Below are 16,727 nucleotides of genomic sequence, written 5' to 3' on the forward strand. Positions count from 1 at the left end.
TTAGACCAGCCCCGACCAGTAGGTGGTGATATGCATGAATGATGCAAAACACCAAAAAAACTAAAGAAGAAAAATGTGGAAGTGAACATGGAGATTAATAGTAAAAAATAAAAAAAATAAAAAAAATTAAAAAGGACTTTAATATGGATCTGTTTCTCACCTACACCTATTATATCACTTCTAAAGGCATTGATTAAACCACTGGAGTTGTATGAATTACTTTGATGCTGCCTTTATTTGACTTTTGGAGCTTTAAAGATCTGGCCACCATTCACTTGCATTGAATGGATCTACAGAGCAGAGATATTCTTCTAAAAATCTTTGTTCATGTTAAGGAGAAGAAAGTAAGTCATGCACATCTGGGATGGCAGGAGGGTGAGTAAATGATGAGAGAATTTCCAATTTTGGGTGAACTATTCCTTTAAGGCAAGGGTCAACTAAATAAGGAACATTCATTATATAGTTGACCCTTGCCTTAATGTATGCTGAAAGATAACCTAAAGGTTGAACTGTGTTCTCAGGACAAGGTTTTTTTTTTCATAAACATTGTCAGAACTTACCCCACACAGTGTGGCAACATGCCCCGCTACTTTGTACAGGATGAAACGACCACTCTACTTTCTTTCAGAGAAACCTGGATTTTATGTGACTTGTGGGTTTTTGGTGCATCTTGTACTATTTCTCTGGTGGTTGTCTCTGTGATTTTTCTTGGTCCAATCTTTGCAAAGAATCAGTGTTTTTCCACTTGATATTGATACTCTGAATAGTGGTGATTTTCACATTTTCAAATCAAATCATTAGATATGTTTTTATAACCCTTAAATCAGGGGCAGATTATGACTAGTGAGGGCCCTGGGGCCAATTTGTTTTAGGGCCTCCTGGGTAATTAGATTGAATTACATTTTAAAGTTGAGATCCACACAATCTATTTTCATTGATTTAAGTCTCTTTTTAATACTCTTTCTGTTATTTACAGTCAGATTAATTCTAATCACACATAGGACAGCTGTGGTAAAAAAAATCCAAAAAACACTCAACTGAAACACGTTTGCTGAGCAGGCGCTGTTCCTAAAGAGACAGTATACCATGTTAGCACTTGTAATACATATACATATAAACTCAGTGTAAATACTTGTAAATGCTGCAAATTAGGAATACATAAACAAGCATCTAACAAAATGTGTGATAAATGTGTAAACTTGCATATACTGTATTTAAAGGGACAATAATACATTATGAAATATTTTAACTTTATCAAACACTTTAAATGTTGAAGAATTTAACAAATCTACAGCAACTATGGATGGGTTTGGTGAAACCCATGCAGAGCCCTGCTCCATAAACCTAATGTTAACCTAGTAACAGCATTAGTATAAAATAGTAATAATAATTTTTTGACACTCACTTAGGTAAATCATGCAGGTCACAATGGAGAGCTAAGGCAATTTTTTTTCATAATACAAGTTAAATGTTAGATGTGTAATTCTATTTTCATTTTTAGGTTCCAATCTTGTGAATATTTTTTGTTGAAAATCTGTAGCTGACATGAAATTTTACACAGTGGCATCATCATGATAGGGTTAGGGTGCAATGCAATTTCCTGACATCATATTATTGCTAGAATTAAGAATTTGTACATTTAAAAAAAGCTAAAACATAATTAAAATTATCTCCATTCATGTATCTGTAGAGGGTTGCAATGCAGTTTACACAATGAAAAATTTTGATCATTAATGTAATAGTGCCAAATAATTTAAAAATACCTGTCATAACCACTAAAATCTGATTACACTGTTGTGTATCAAAAAAATAAAAAATAAATATCAAATATACATACTGCTTTATTGCTTGTGTTTAAAGGCTAGTTGATGGAACTGTATATTACTAACTTCCACTTTTTTAAGCTACATCTAACAAACTCTGCAAAGGCAGTTCTGGCTCACGCTGCTGTATCTGTTCTTACTCATCTGAATTATGGGGTGCGTTCTATTCAGGAGTGATCATCCTGATACCCTGTTCCCTTCAAAGACTTCACCCTCCACTGTGAGAGCTTTGGAGGGCTGAAAGGTGTCGGGCTCAAAAATAGTGGTCATTTTATTTGATTGGAAATTCTGTTTGGAACAACCCTACAGCTTGGCTACCATTATTATTACTCCCAACCAAGTGCCCTGCGAAGGCATAATTTTTGCTTTCAGAGTGGACACAAATCCCCACAACTACATTACATTGACAGAATGTTCAAATGAGCTGAGTTTGCTTTGGAAACCTCATACCTTTTTTTCTGACTGTAAGACCTGTAAAAATGTCTAACTTCAAGCGTTTAAAACTATTTTAAACGTTCAGACAAGGTTTTGTCAAACCAAGATTATAGTTTGTCTCATATCTACTTTAATCAATACTTTTCCACACACTTTAGTGTGTGAAAACAAAATATCAATATTTTATTTTCCCCAACCACTTAAGCCAAGTTATTTGTTTGTAATGTAGGGAAAACATGCAGATATAGAGAACACATATTTAAGGGTATATACACATTTTTTTTTTAAGTTGATGGGCCATGAGAACTTGCAGCCCTGGGCCCCCCAGTTCGTAATTGCCTTACATGCCTTACAGCCTCCGGACATCATTATTGAGTCACTGTGTGGAGAATCAACATGATCACACAGGAAATCGACATGTTGCTTCAGAATGTTCATGTAGATTGAAATCGACCCAATTCTGCCGAATTACTGACAGCTCCATCCCCCATCAGACAACTTTGCATCAGTTCAAACATGTTTACCTTTTTCTGTGGCACTACTGATAGAGTGTCACAAGTGCAATTTCTGGGACATGAGTTCTGGTCCCATGGAAACCAAACAGTAATCACGTTTACTCCTAGACATGGGTTTCGGATTCAGTGGAAACCAGGAAGTAATCACATAATCAATGGTGAGCGCTATCGTCTCTGGTTACACGTGTAACCTCGGTTCCCTGAGATGAAGGGAATGAGACATTATGAATCGCCAGGGGATTCCTTCACCGATGACCTAGCTGAAACCCTTGTACAATAAGGCCAATCCTGTGATTGGCAATGGTGTTTAAGCCCTGCTCTTTTAGGCGCACAGTCGGCCTATATAAGTGGGTGCGCAAACACCATTTCTTCCAAATTTTCTGACTAAGGGACAAGAGCACATCGCTCGAACCTCGAAACTCTGAAGTAGTAGTGTGGTTCGCTTTCACAATGTCTCATTCCCTTCATCTCAGGGAACCGAGGTTACATGTGTAACCAGAGACGTTCCCTATTGATTCAGTTCACTTCGACATTGCGAATAGCTAGGGTAACTATACCGAGAGGACTCGTGAATGAATAGATGCCACGTCTAGGTTGTAAAACCTAGCGAACGTGTTTTTCGAAGACCAGCCTGCTGCCAGACATATGTCTTGTAAGGACACACCATTTGTCCATGCCCATGAAGAGCCCATGCCTCTAGTTGAATGCACTTTTATGCCAATAGGGCAATTCACACCCTGTGATTCGTAAGCAAGGGCAATCGCATCAACAATCCAGTGAGAAAGCCTTTGTTTGGAGAGAGACATGCCTTTTGTGCAACCTCCATTACAAATAAAGAGCTGATCCAACAACCTAAACTGACGGGTACGCTCTATATATGTGTGTAATGCCCGCACAGGGCATAACAAATGCATGGATTATTCATCATCTAAATTAAACAGTGGGGGAAAAAAGGCTTGTAAACGAACCACCTGAGCCCTGATGGGCTTTGATAAAACCTTAGGCACGTAGCCTTTTCTAGGTTTAATGGTGGCCTTTGACAGACCCGGTCTGAACTCCAGACATGAGCTGTCGACCGACAGTGCCTGTATGTCACCCACCCATTTAAATAATGCCAGAGCCAACAGGAGTGTGGTCTTTAGAGAGCGCACACGCAACTCAGTTAATTCAAATAACTTGAACAGTGGCCCCATGAGTGCTTTCAGCACCAGATTTAAATCCCAAGTCGGCACTGTAGCCGGGCGAGGGGGGTTCAAACGCCTCGCTCCTCTAAGGAATTTTATGACAAGCTCATGTCTGCCTATACAGGAGCCAGCCTCCGGTGCATGATATGTTGAGATAGTTGCTACATAAACCTTAAGCGCTGACGGAGTAAGACCTGAGTCTAACCACTGTTGAAGGAATGTGATGATCTCAGCTATAGAGCAATTCACCGGGTCCTTACCACGTGAAGAGCACCAATTAGTAAACACAAACCTTTTCAGTGCATAGAGGCGTCTCGTGGACAGCACTCTTGCCTGTAATATGGTGTTCATCACTGGTTCTGGTTCGTCCGATGCGCGCCGTTCAGAGGCCACACGTGCAGGTTCCACGGCTCTGGCTGTGGCCGTCCAATATCTCTATCATCTCCGGAAACCAGGACTGACTGGGCCATTTCGGTGCCACCGACAGCACCATTCCTTGTCCTCTCAGACTTTGCTGATGACAGAGTGAAGGAGGCACACTGGGGGAAATGCATATTTGCGTTCAGCCGGCCATTTGTGGGCTAGGACATCCTTGGGACAAGGAGGATCAAAGGGGACAGTGGGCGTTTTCCACGGAGGCGAACAGATCGATTTCTGCTTTACTGAATATTTCCCAAATACTCAGAACTGTCTGAGGATGAAGTCTCCACTCCCCTAGAAATGTGCCTTGGCACGAAAGCAGATCTGCCCCGCAATTCAGGTGACCTGGGACATATGTAGCGCGTATAGACAGGAGATAGCGCCCACTCCTTTGGAGGAAGCACAGTGTCAGGCTCATCATTCTCAGTGACCGAGTTCCGCCCTGGCGATTTATGTATGCCATTACTGTCATGTTGTCTGAATGAATCAGCACGTGGTGATTCACTAAGTCAGAATGAAAAGCCTTCAAGGCTAGAAAGACAGCCAGCAGTTCTATGTGGCTGATGTGCCACACCCGCTTCGCACCTGTCCAGGTGCTGAAGGCCGGGTGGCCAATGCACATTGCACCCAACTCATGTTGGATGCGTCTGTGGTCACTACTTTTCACCTGAAAATCTGACCCATCATAACACCCTGTTGGTAAAAGGCTGAAGCTGTCCAAGTGCTACAGCAGCTAGACATCTGTGAGTTATGCAAATACGCATGCGCCCGTGGCGCAGCCATGTTGCGGTACATGTCGCTTGAGTCAGTACTGAAGAGGTCTCATGTGTAACAGACCTAACAGTATGACAGCGGACGTTGCTGCCATAAACCCCAGTATTCTCTGAAATGACTTCAGAGGAATTGTTTTCCACAGTTTGAACTGAGACAGAAACAGAAAAATGGTCTGAACCCACTCGCCCATGAGGTGCTCACTGAGTTGAGCCTGACTCCCAAAAAGGAGATTTGTTGGCTGGGGGAAAGTGTGCTTTTCGCCCAGTTGACATTTAGACCTAGGTTTTTTAGATGGCAAAGCAGCAGGTCCGTGTGTCTGCTCAGTTGAGCCACTGATTGGGCCAGTAATAGCCAATTGTCGAGGTAATTCAAAATGCGCACGGCATTCATTTTCAATGGGGCGAGCGCCGCATCGATACAATTTGCAAATGTGCGAGGAGCCAGAGACGGACCGAAAGGAAGGACTTTGACTGATATGCAGTTCCCTCGTTGCGGTCTAGTGCCGCAAACCAGTCCTGTGGACGGATGTGCGATAAGATCTGTTTCTGAGTTATCATTTTGAACGGGCACTTCGTGAGCGCATGATTCAAGCATCTCAGATCTAGAATAAGCTGGAGCCCACCATCTTTCTTTGTAATGAGAAAATAATGGCTTGAAAACCTGCTGTGGGAATCACGGTTCAGAACAATCTCTATCGCATTCTTTGCGAGGAGATTTTGAATTTTATTGGGGGGTGGGGTTTCCCTTGGTGCAGGGTTCATGTTGAGATGGCAGACACTTTCGCTTGGGCCACGGTTTGCGTGGTTTCACCGACGGCTCAATGGCAGCTCTTGGCGGCACTGGATTAGCGATGGTGGGATTCTTAGCCAGCCTCTGACCAGAAGTAGAACGTGAGCAGGCCAGTTGGGAGGAAGCGCTGCTTCTCTTCGGAAGGAAGTGTTTCATCGCTTGCGACTGTTTTTGAGCTGCGAAGCGTTCAGCAAATCCTTCTACAGTATTTCCAAAAAGGTTGTCAGGTGACACCGGGGTGTCAAGGAGGGCTGCATTTTCAGAGTGCATTTCTGTCAGCGTGAGCCAGATATGCCAGTCCAGGACCACCAGGCTGCTCATCGCCTTCCCGATGGCTTGGGCGGTCACTTTTGTGGCTCAGTGGCAGTGCGGAGCTCTTTGAAAAGCTCTGGATCTGGGCCTTGCTCATCCATACTCTTGAGGAGCTTAACCTGAAACACTTGTAGCACCACCATCCTGTGGAGTGCTGAAGCTTGTCCCACTGATTTGTTAGCTATTCCAGCCAGTGCGGACATCAGTCGATGTGGCTTGGAGGGGTGGGCGGGGTGGGATTTCAATCCCATGGTGGTAGCCAGACAGAGGTGGGCTGCGACCGCTTGTTCTACCGGAGGGAGCTTCGCATAGCCCTTCTCCTCAGCGTGATCCACTGACGTGAGGAAGGCAGCCCCTCCAATCTAAGTGTGCGACGAGTAGGGTGCACGCCAGGAATTCGTGGGCTCTGAGTGTACCTCTGGAAAGAATGGTGCATGCCTACGGGCTGCGGTCTGCTGGCGATGGCCGGTTTGCTGGAACCACTCATCTAGGCAAGATTTTTGCGGTTCTGCCGGAGGGTACCACTCAAGACAGAGCTCCTCAACCACCCTCGAAAGTACGCGAAGAAGCTCCCTATCAGTGACATGTGCACGCTCCTTGCCCTTGTTTGGTGGAAGGGGCGGCTACATTCTCCATGGACCACTCACCAGATGCTGCGAGGGATACAGCGTCATCCCTAACATCTGAGCTGCCAAACGTAATGAAGCCGTGCATTCCAATAGGGGCCAGAGCTCATCACATGAATATTACAGAGGTAAGGATGTTATATCGGATGCTCGGGAGGCTCGTCGGGCTTGCGCCAGTGCAAGGTCCTCCTCGTAAACATCTATCTCTACCTCGCAGCTCCGCCGTGCCTCCCTGTGTGAACCCATGAGATTCATACCCTCGCAGTGAGGGCAGTCTGTCTCCATGAGAGCCGCTTTGGCCTAGGCGTGGCCCAGGCAACGAATGCAGCTCTCATGCTCGTCTGCTGCTCGCATGTAGAACACTTGTGAAACGACATCTTAAAAAAGATGCATACACAAGATACTCTTTTTGTGAAAGCCCTGAAGCTTATAGTAATATACATATAGATATACATATAGATATGTAAAGGATACAGTAACTCCAGCCAGAGCGATGCTGGAGGTGGGTGGTATCTCGCTGAGCGCCACATTGTCAACGGTGAGCTTCGAAGTGAAGAACCCGTACACCAGAGTGTCCTCGATGGCGAAGCGGAGAAACTCTTCACTGGAACCCTTGCAGGGGAGCAGTAATCCTTCTCACTGTAGGCACGGGTGACAAGTCGTCCTGTCCGCTCTCGCATAGAAGATATGTCTGCTGAGACGTTTTTTTTCAACGGTGAAGTGTAGAGGGTTTCCAAGATGAAGATGTCCTCAGTCTTGAAGGAAGAAAATTCTGAAGAAATTGTGTTTGCACACATGCTTTTATAGGCTGAGCGCGCCTAAAGGGGCAGGGCTTAAACACCATTGCCAATCACAGGATTGGCGTTATTGTACAAGGGTTTCAACTAGGTCATCGTGCAAGGAATCCCCTTACATTTTGCAATGTCAAAGTGAACTGAATTGATAGGAAACCAGAGGTTGCATTTTTGCTCTAAAATAAAAAATTTTCCTCAACTAAAAATTAGGTTTAGGTTTGGTGCTTTAGGTTGAGGGTAGAGTTTATAAAATATGCATTCCTATTGACTGTATTACATTATTTACAACTAAAAGTACAACTTGCTTTTGGCACCACTCTGTGGACATTTCAACTGGTCAACAAATCTTCCAGCTCGGCCACTTGGGGCAGTGGTTAGAATTTCGGTAAGCACAGGCCGATTTCAGCAACAGAACTTTCGTCCTCCAGTCACCGAATTCACAGTGTGATGATCAGTCTTGAAGAAATAAAAAATGCAGTGCATTCAAGGTAACCAAAGAACTTACAGTACCTGGAGACTTTTTGTCAAGAGAAGTGAGTGGCTCGGGACAATACAGAGATGCATAAACAACAATCACAAATGGTTGCCACTGCAGTCACTGATGCTTGAGGGGGCAACACACAATATAAAAAAGAAGAAAAAAAAGAAAACTGTTTAAACAGGACAATTTGTTTATTTTAATATTTGTTAATGCTTTACTTCAAGTGCATCAAAAATAACACTATTATTACAATCTCTACAAATCGACAGTCATATTACCAACTACAATCTCTAAACAATGGATAACATATAGATAACATATAGTTACATACATAAAATATATTTTAAACTACAGTGTAGTTGTTGCATATCAGGCTCTTTCACCACTTTCTCCATCCAACGCTTCTTGGGCGACCTCATTGGCCTGGTTGCAGTGGTCCCTTGATGCCCTGCAGCTCCATTTAGTGGCACTGAAAGAGCCTGTCCCACTGCAGATGTTCCAGCAACTCCAGCATCACAGCTTGACAAAAATGCCACTGCTGGGATAAAATAAGTGTAAATTAAACAGTAAAGTTTATCATAGCCATCAGCAGCATATCATGGAGAAAAGGGTAAGTATATACATAAATAATACAAATGGTGTTATTAATATGTAACGATTTGCATAATAAATAAGATGTAATTCACCCACATCTAGGAAATGAAGGCATGAAACAAAATGATTTAAAATGATTCAAAATGAACGAAATTAAACAAAGTAGAATGGTAAACTCCATTTGCATTTCCTTCAGATAAGCTTTGGTTTCAAGCTTCAGTTTTGCCACTTTGATGCAAAAAAGAAAAGACCAATTACAATTTATAATAAAAATTGATGCAAGACTTATTTGCAAATACTATGAATACGATGATGTCATTGCTTTCTGATAGATTATGGATGCTGAATTCAATAAAAGTCAATGGGTGATTTCAAAATTTTAATATTCAATTTCTTGAAAAGTTTACAAAAACCAAAAACTGCTTACAGTAACTGCATGTCCCTATACGTTAAGCGGTTTGGCTTGAATTAATTGCATTAATTTAATACTTAGGGTTAGGGATTAAGAACAAACCATAACCAGAATGTTTGAGGTATATCAATACAGTGCTGCCTTGCGATAAAGATTAAAGGGACAGTTCACCCAAAAATCTACATTCTCTCATCATTTACTCACCCTCATGCCATCCTAGATATGTATGACTTTCTTTCTTCTGTAGACTGAAATAAAGATTTTTAGAAGAATATCTCAGCTCTGTAGGTCCATTCAATGCAAGTGAATGGTGACCAGACCAGACTCCACTGGTTAAATCCATGTCTTCTGAAGCAGATACATTTTTAAGTCCTTTTTACAATAAATTAAACATTTACTTTCACATTCTTCTTCTATTGTTTTTGGTACTTTGCATTTTTTCCACTATAGACACAATTAATAAGTTTTTTCTAATTTTTGTGGTATTCATTTTCTCCCACCGTCCACATTTTATTCAGCAAATAAAATAATAATTAAATGTAAAGAAATGCATATGTGCATGTACTGTATAAGTTAACCCATCATATACACATATATACCCATACATATATCTAACAATTTGATTCCAAATCCATTATGCACAGACGCACAGAAGCTTTAAAAATAAGAAAAAACAGACTTTGTAAAGCAATTCCATTTTACTGATCACTTTTCTGTCTTCCTACTTATTCTTTAATTTCATATATTAAATTAAATGGTTTTTAGGGGTTAACAGATTTGCAACTTCTGTGAAAATGAATGTTTATATGTGTTGTAATTGAGTGCCAACTCATTTTTGTAAGGGTTATGCACTCAAACAACACACCAACATAAAACATCACTTCACATTTCAGTTATTTTGTCAAACAGCTTCCTCAGGGCAGTAAAACATATAGCAATTTTTTTTTTATTATTGCTCTTATTGACATATTTTGTAATGATAGACATCTCACATATTCTTCTATGTAAACTTATGAGCAGATCTGTATGTTATTAATATTCCTATTTCAATATAAGTTTATATCTATAGGGAAGACTGGGGCTAGTTGTCACAGGCAATATTTCAGTTACTAAATTTTTGAGTCAAAACTCCAATGATGTGTTTTCTCTAGCAGTGGTTTTGTATATTGGTTTCAAGCACCTAGTTAAAACCCTTTTAAAGTTTTATTATTTTTGTTAATTCTATCCTCCATACAAAAATTTCAGTATATTTTCTTTGCAATAGCTGTTGAATATAGAAGTGAACATAATTGGGGCATTTATGCAGTGTTCAGTGAACTGTACCTTTTTCCCTGGACTGTAACTATGGAAATGCTCAAGTTGTTGTTTTTTGTTTTTTAGGTATGTTACTATACAGAAAATAACTTTCAAAAACAAAACCTACCCTGAGAAATATTAGCTGTATTAAAAAGTTTGACAACTTGCCCCAGGTCTCTTTTATTCTATCTACATTATATATTTGAAATTGATGTCCTTTCCCTAATATTATATTAAATAAAATATTTAAATACATTATTATTACAAAATTTCATTCACAATTTAATCATGAGTATTTGCTGTAAATATGTGTAAAGTAAACAAACAAATGCACTTTTTTCCACAAAAAACATTACATTTATTCAAGTGTTCTCCAGCACAAGTACATAAGGAGCCTTTTTTCTTCGTTCTGGGCACATAACGAAAGAAAGGGGGAGAGGTGGTGAATGACTGCTACATTTGCTGTATGAGCTGATTGCAGAAGGAGATAAGGCCTGAAAATGAGTTTACATGACACAACAGAGCTCACACAGATCAACAGTGTCACTGAGATATACAGACAACCTGTTAGGAGAGCAAACAAGAGGCTGTTACAGCCAAATATATATATATATATATATATATATATATATATATATATATATATATATATATATATATATATATAAAATACACCAAAAGAAAGCAAAATTGAACAAAACAGAGAAAATAAAATGACAAAATGAAACTAAAAATAAAATAAAAAAATTAGAATGGAGGGTTGGATAAATGGCATGGAATGTAGGACTTAGAAGCAATTCTGCCTGAATATTAAGCAAGTACATGTTGACAGCAAAAGTTATTAAAATGTTTTTTTTTTTTGTTATTTCCCATTATGAGTACATGATTTTCCACAGATAAGCACCAACTACAGCAATGTCTATTCTAAAACAATATAAGAATCTTTCATCATTTATTATTTTTTTCAAGTACAAAGTTAAAATGCCTTTGTTAATATCTTTATATGAGAGAGTAAAATAATAGTGCTTCTCCAATATCACCAGGAAAAAAAAAATATATATATCAAGACAAGTTTAATTCTTTTCCAAATAATATATTTTTCTCAATTAGATAAAATGTTTAGCACCTTATGAAACACCTACAATCCCTCTCTTATTACTTAAAAAAAAAAAAAAAGAAATCTAATTAAAAAACACTTTTGTATGTAGGGCTGTGCAGTAAAGATGGGACTGTTAAAATCACTTAGCAAACTCATTTGCTAAGTGATTAGTTCCCCCCCCATTCAACACATATAAATATGAATTACAAAAGACACGCAGTTCTAACACCCTGCTGCTTTATAGCTTATGTCAATTTACCTGTTGCTACTGTGTCAATTACACCCTCTCTTTGCGTTTTGAGCGCTGTTTTGATTCTATTATAATATATTAGCAAAGAATTATATTTGTACATCTCATAGGTCATTTAAAAAAAAAGCAACAGACAATTTCTATGTACAAAATGTACAAAAAAACAAAACAAAACAAAAAATCTGGGCATTTGGAAAATAACAAGAAACATTGCTGAACATGAAAAAAGTTTAAGGTATGTAAGCAGTGCAATGCCTTAAATAAAAAAAAGAAGCTAACAAGGTTTTCATTAGAGCCCGTTTCTAACAAAATTCACAAATTTAGCCTCATCTATTACATAGCTTGCATGTTAAAACTAAATTATTGACATGGTCAACATCCATAATTATGTTTTCAGATCTACGCTAAGGACCAGACGTAGTTAATGATTGTGTCATAATGACACCCCATCCGTGAAAACGACTAATTTCCTACAGGGATTATATACCGGTAGAGCTGTGAGCAGACACTACTTTCTCGACACGCGTTATGATAAAGCGACTCTGTAGCACGTGAGAACATGAGAGGGGTGGTGTTTGAATTCAGCCACTTCCCCACCAGCACGACAGATGGACTTATTCTATCCTAGCTCATTCTTTCACATCTATGCATTGGCACAGCCCTACTGTACACAACAAAGTATTACCTTATATAACGGCAAGAGTTTCACATCATTTAACATAACCCAAAAAACAGTTCACAAGAATCAAGAGGAAAGATTTTTAAAAAATATCAAAGAAATAAAGAAGTATACATGTACAAAAGTGCTTGATATTGTTGGTAACACAGCACAAAATTTGCTATAAAAAGGTAGAAGAACATTGTGAAGCCACGCCTTTTAAAGTTTTGCACCTGACTGAAAATAGTCTGCGCGCGCACCACAGTCGAAGGTTGATCCACCTGGCCGGGAAAGGACCTACGTCACCCTTCCGCGGCCGCCACGCACACTACGAGTTGTACAGTAATGATTCTGGTCTGTGTGACACTAGAAAAAAATTAGCTCACTACAGCCTTTGATTTCAAGGTATGGATGACAAAAAACATCACCGCCCATGTGGCTGGTTGTCATGCGCTCCGATTGTAGGCATAACGTAGGAAGCAGACCTCAAAGATTGAAAGGCTGAGGTGTTTTCTTTTTAAAAGAGCACCAGAGGATATTGTACAAAAAGGCTGTAAAAGATATTAAATGATATGTGGCAGACCTGGTTTGACCTGTCGAAGATTTAGCGTCATTCGTTTTACCTAGCGACGGTACAAAACGTGACCCCCCCCCCCCCCCATCTTGTTTTGAGAAGTAGCATCACATGAGTTGCAATGTTTTTCACCACCTTGAAGCACCATATTGTCACCTATTACAGTAGTACCTTTTATTACCTTCAGTTGTGTATAGAAACTGTAAACAAAGAGGTATTTGTGATCTGGTGTTTTGGATTGGTTAAGACAGAGCTCCCCTGACACTGAAGAGAAAGATACCCTCTTTTCACTCTCACCAAGGCTCAGATGCTGAAGGAGAGGAAAGACGCGCACCATGAGAATTAGACCAGTCAGCACCTCAACGCTGCCTGACAATCAAACACTCAGGCAGTCAATGTTCGGGCTAACTTAAAAGCTTCAGCTATATATTTTTTTATACACTATCTGGCCTAAAGTACGTGGACACCCAAACACCATAACCATATGTGCTTGTTGGCCATTTCATTTAAAAACAACTGGCATTTGAGGAATGTTCCAGGTTCAGTAGATGTTGATTACCACAAAATTTATTTCGACTCGCCCCTTGTTTCGAATCACGTTTACAGTAAGGCACTTACAATGGAAGTGAAATGGGCCAGATGACAAACGTTAAAATACACACTGTTTCCAAAGTAAAGCCACAAGATGTAAACATTTTACATGTTAACATGATTTACATGTGTTAAAATCAGGGTTTACCGCTGATGTTACACTGTTTCCTAGATTACAGGGTTTACGGCGTTACGTCATCCTGAAAATAAAGTTGTTATTTTGGATATAACTTCAAATGAATAAGGTTATTAAGTGATTTTATCACACTAAAATCATGTTCACACATATAATGTTAACGTCTTGTGGCAATACTTTTGAAACAGTGTGTATTTTAACGTTTTTCATCTGGCCCCATTCACTTACACTGTAAATGACTTACTATCATGGCGATAGTTTCATTTTTGGCTGAACTATCCCTTTAAGGGGCCTAGCCCAAGCTGTTAATTAGAAGGGGGTGTCCACACACTTCTGACCATGTAGTATGTATTACATCTGATAAACTTTCCTTATTTACGCCTCTGAAAATTGTTATATCATCTCTCAGTGCCTTAAAAGGAGGCCATGTCTCAAGTATAGCTTGCACACATAAAACAATTCAAATACTGGATAACACTGCTAAAAAGTAAAATGAATAATACAAAAATTAAATAGAATTTTTAAAAAAAAGAGTCAATTATTCCAAACCAGAGGAAAACAAACATAAAATACCTTTTCTGATGTCTAACTTGCTAATAACATACAAGAGCGCAATTTCAAGGCTGTCGGTATTACATCAGTTTTGATTTTTCTCATCTGTACTGTGTTCAGACGCAGGCGAAGTACTCTTTGAGTGGTGCAAACAAGTGACGGATGACCGGGACGCTCCACGACCGCCCCAGCAGCCTCTGCCTGGCCAGACGGCTCATGTTAGACACGTCTGTGTAGTGGACAGGGAAGCCAAACACCCTGGTGTCCAGAAATAAGAGAAACGAACAGCACTTTAGTTGTTTACTAGTTTCTGTATTCACACAAGTAAAAAGTCACATTTGTTAATGTCTATATATACGTAATGTATAATGTATATATACGTATATAATCTAGAAGAGTATATCGTGATTTACAGATTATTATTACACGGCTCTATGAAATACTTGATTCTGATTGCTCATTCTGCAGTCAAGTATTTTTGTACAATGACCGTCAAACTGTATAAGTGACCGTTGTCTCAAGCAACCGATTTCCTACATAGTGATGTCTCTTTTATTACTTCATTGCCTCCTTCTCACATTACAATTTCAACTGTCCATTTCTTTATTTATGTGATCTTAAACCACAAAGGGTTCACAAAAAACCGACTGATCCTCCACTAAACGGACTTGAACCCATGACCCGCTGAATAAAATCCACTGACTAAGATATTCAGGCTCCTTGCGCATATAGATGAATATGTTCTACTTTTGCTAAAGGTATTTTCTTTTACCTCTCCATCTCAGTGCACCACAGGATGTCTTCTTTCTCATTCATGAAGACAGGGAAGTGCTGGTCTTTGCCCTGCTTTATGGAATTTGACCGAGTGGTAATGGTCCTTACTTTGTCAAACTGTAAAAGACGAAAATGCTGTTTGTGTTCCTGCACAAAGATTAATCCAGCAATCAATCAATGATTGGTCTTACTAGGCGGTTTACAGTACCTTAGCTGTCCTGCCATGCTCTAGACAGTCTTGAAGGTCCAGTTTATCAGTGCACATGGCAGTCAACGGTCTAAAAGGAACAGAAAGGAAATAAGGATGAGAAAGAGTGAAAATGGGAGATGTTCACACTGCAGTGAAATGAGTTTGGAAATTAAAGGGATAGTTCACCCAAAAATGTAAATTCTGATGCTGATGAACCCCGACGTTGTTCCAAACCTGTATGACTTAGCTTCTTCCTTGGAACACAAAAGGAGGCAGAATGTTAGTCTCAGTCACCATTCACTTTCATTGCATCTTGGTTCCATACGATAAACGTGAATGGTGACTAAAGCTGTCCTTCTGTCTAACTTCTCATAGGGGTTTTGAACAACATGAGGGTGAGTAAATGATGACAGATTTGTCATTTGGGTGAACCGTCACTTTAACCAAGGAAGCAGTTCAGAGCAAATGCTGTTGTCCACGGATGACTAACCTGTTCATGCCAGGCAGGTTACCCCAAAAGTAACGCGCTCTGTGGGCAGCAGATACCTCCTTAGCATCAATCATGACTGGGTTGCACTATTAGAAGCAGAGGGTTATATATTAACATCGCAAATTCTAAAATAACAGAAACCTTTAAATTAAAACTATCCTGGTGTGCAAAAATGAGCCTTTACAACATTCTGACTGAACGAATATATAAGGGTTAATTTTTCTTATACAGCCGGTTAGTCTACCACAAGGTGGCAGCATTGGTTTATATCAAAGGCCAACATCACTATAAGACAGCATCCAGATATTTTCTTAAAGGGATAGTTTGCCTAAAAATGAAAATTCTCTCATCATTTACCCACCCTCATGCCATCTCAGAAGATTTTTAGAAGAATATCTCAGCTCTGTAGGTACAATGCAAGTGAATGTTGACCAGAACTTTGAAGCTCCAAAAAGCACATAAAAGCAGCATAAAAGTAAACCATAAGACTCCAGTGGTTAAATGCATGTCTTCAGAAGTGATATGATAGGTGTGGGTGAGAAAAAAATCAATATTTAAGTCTTTTTATATATATATAAATCTACTTTCACACAGTCCTGTTATGCACGTTCACTACTTCTTTTGTTTTTTGGTGATTTGTATTCTTTGTCCATATCCCCACCTACTGGGCTGTTGTGCAAATATGATTTATTTATTCTTTTCCTTTGCGTTATCCCTCCCTTTTTTGTGGCGATATGCATGAAGAATGCAAATCGCGAGGGCTGTTTAAAGTGTAGATTTATAGTAAAAAAGGACTTTTCTTAAATATTGATTTGTTTCTCACCCACATGAATTTAACCACTGGAGTTGTATAGATTACTTTTACGTTGCCTTTATGCGCTTTTTGGACCTTCAAAGATCTGGCCACAAATCACTTGCATTTTATGGACCTACAGAGCTGAAATATTCTTCTAAAAAT

The 16,727-nt window shown here is 39.6% G+C and overlaps 1 protein-coding gene across 5 annotated transcripts in view; it reads right to left on the minus strand.

Annotated features, from left to right (window-relative positions):
* Window positions 1–11,334: 11,334 nt before the first annotated feature.
* LOC127411308 (DNA (cytosine-5)-methyltransferase 3A-like) overlaps window positions 11,335–16,727 on the minus strand; it is an 87,627-nt gene continuing 82,234 nt past the window's right edge. For all 5 annotated transcript variants that reach the window (XM_051646791.1, XM_051646792.1, XM_051646790.1 and 2 more), the window contains 4 exons: window positions 15,770–15,855; window positions 15,298–15,367; window positions 15,088–15,206; window positions 11,335–14,573 (listed from right to left, as the gene is read on the minus strand). In XM_051646791.1, coding sequence (XP_051502751.1) covers window positions 14,432–14,573; window positions 15,088–15,206; window positions 15,298–15,367; window positions 15,770–15,855 — 417 coding nt within the window. In that variant the 3' untranslated portion in view covers window positions 11,335–14,431. The remainder of the gene's footprint in view (window positions 14,574–15,087; window positions 15,207–15,297; window positions 15,368–15,769; window positions 15,856–16,727) is intronic.

Source organism: Myxocyprinus asiaticus, chromosome 20 (assembly GCF_019703515.2).
Source record: "Myxocyprinus asiaticus isolate MX2 ecotype Aquarium Trade chromosome 20, UBuf_Myxa_2, whole genome shotgun sequence".
NCBI lineage: Eukaryota > Metazoa > Chordata > Actinopteri > Cypriniformes > Catostomidae > Myxocyprinus > Myxocyprinus asiaticus.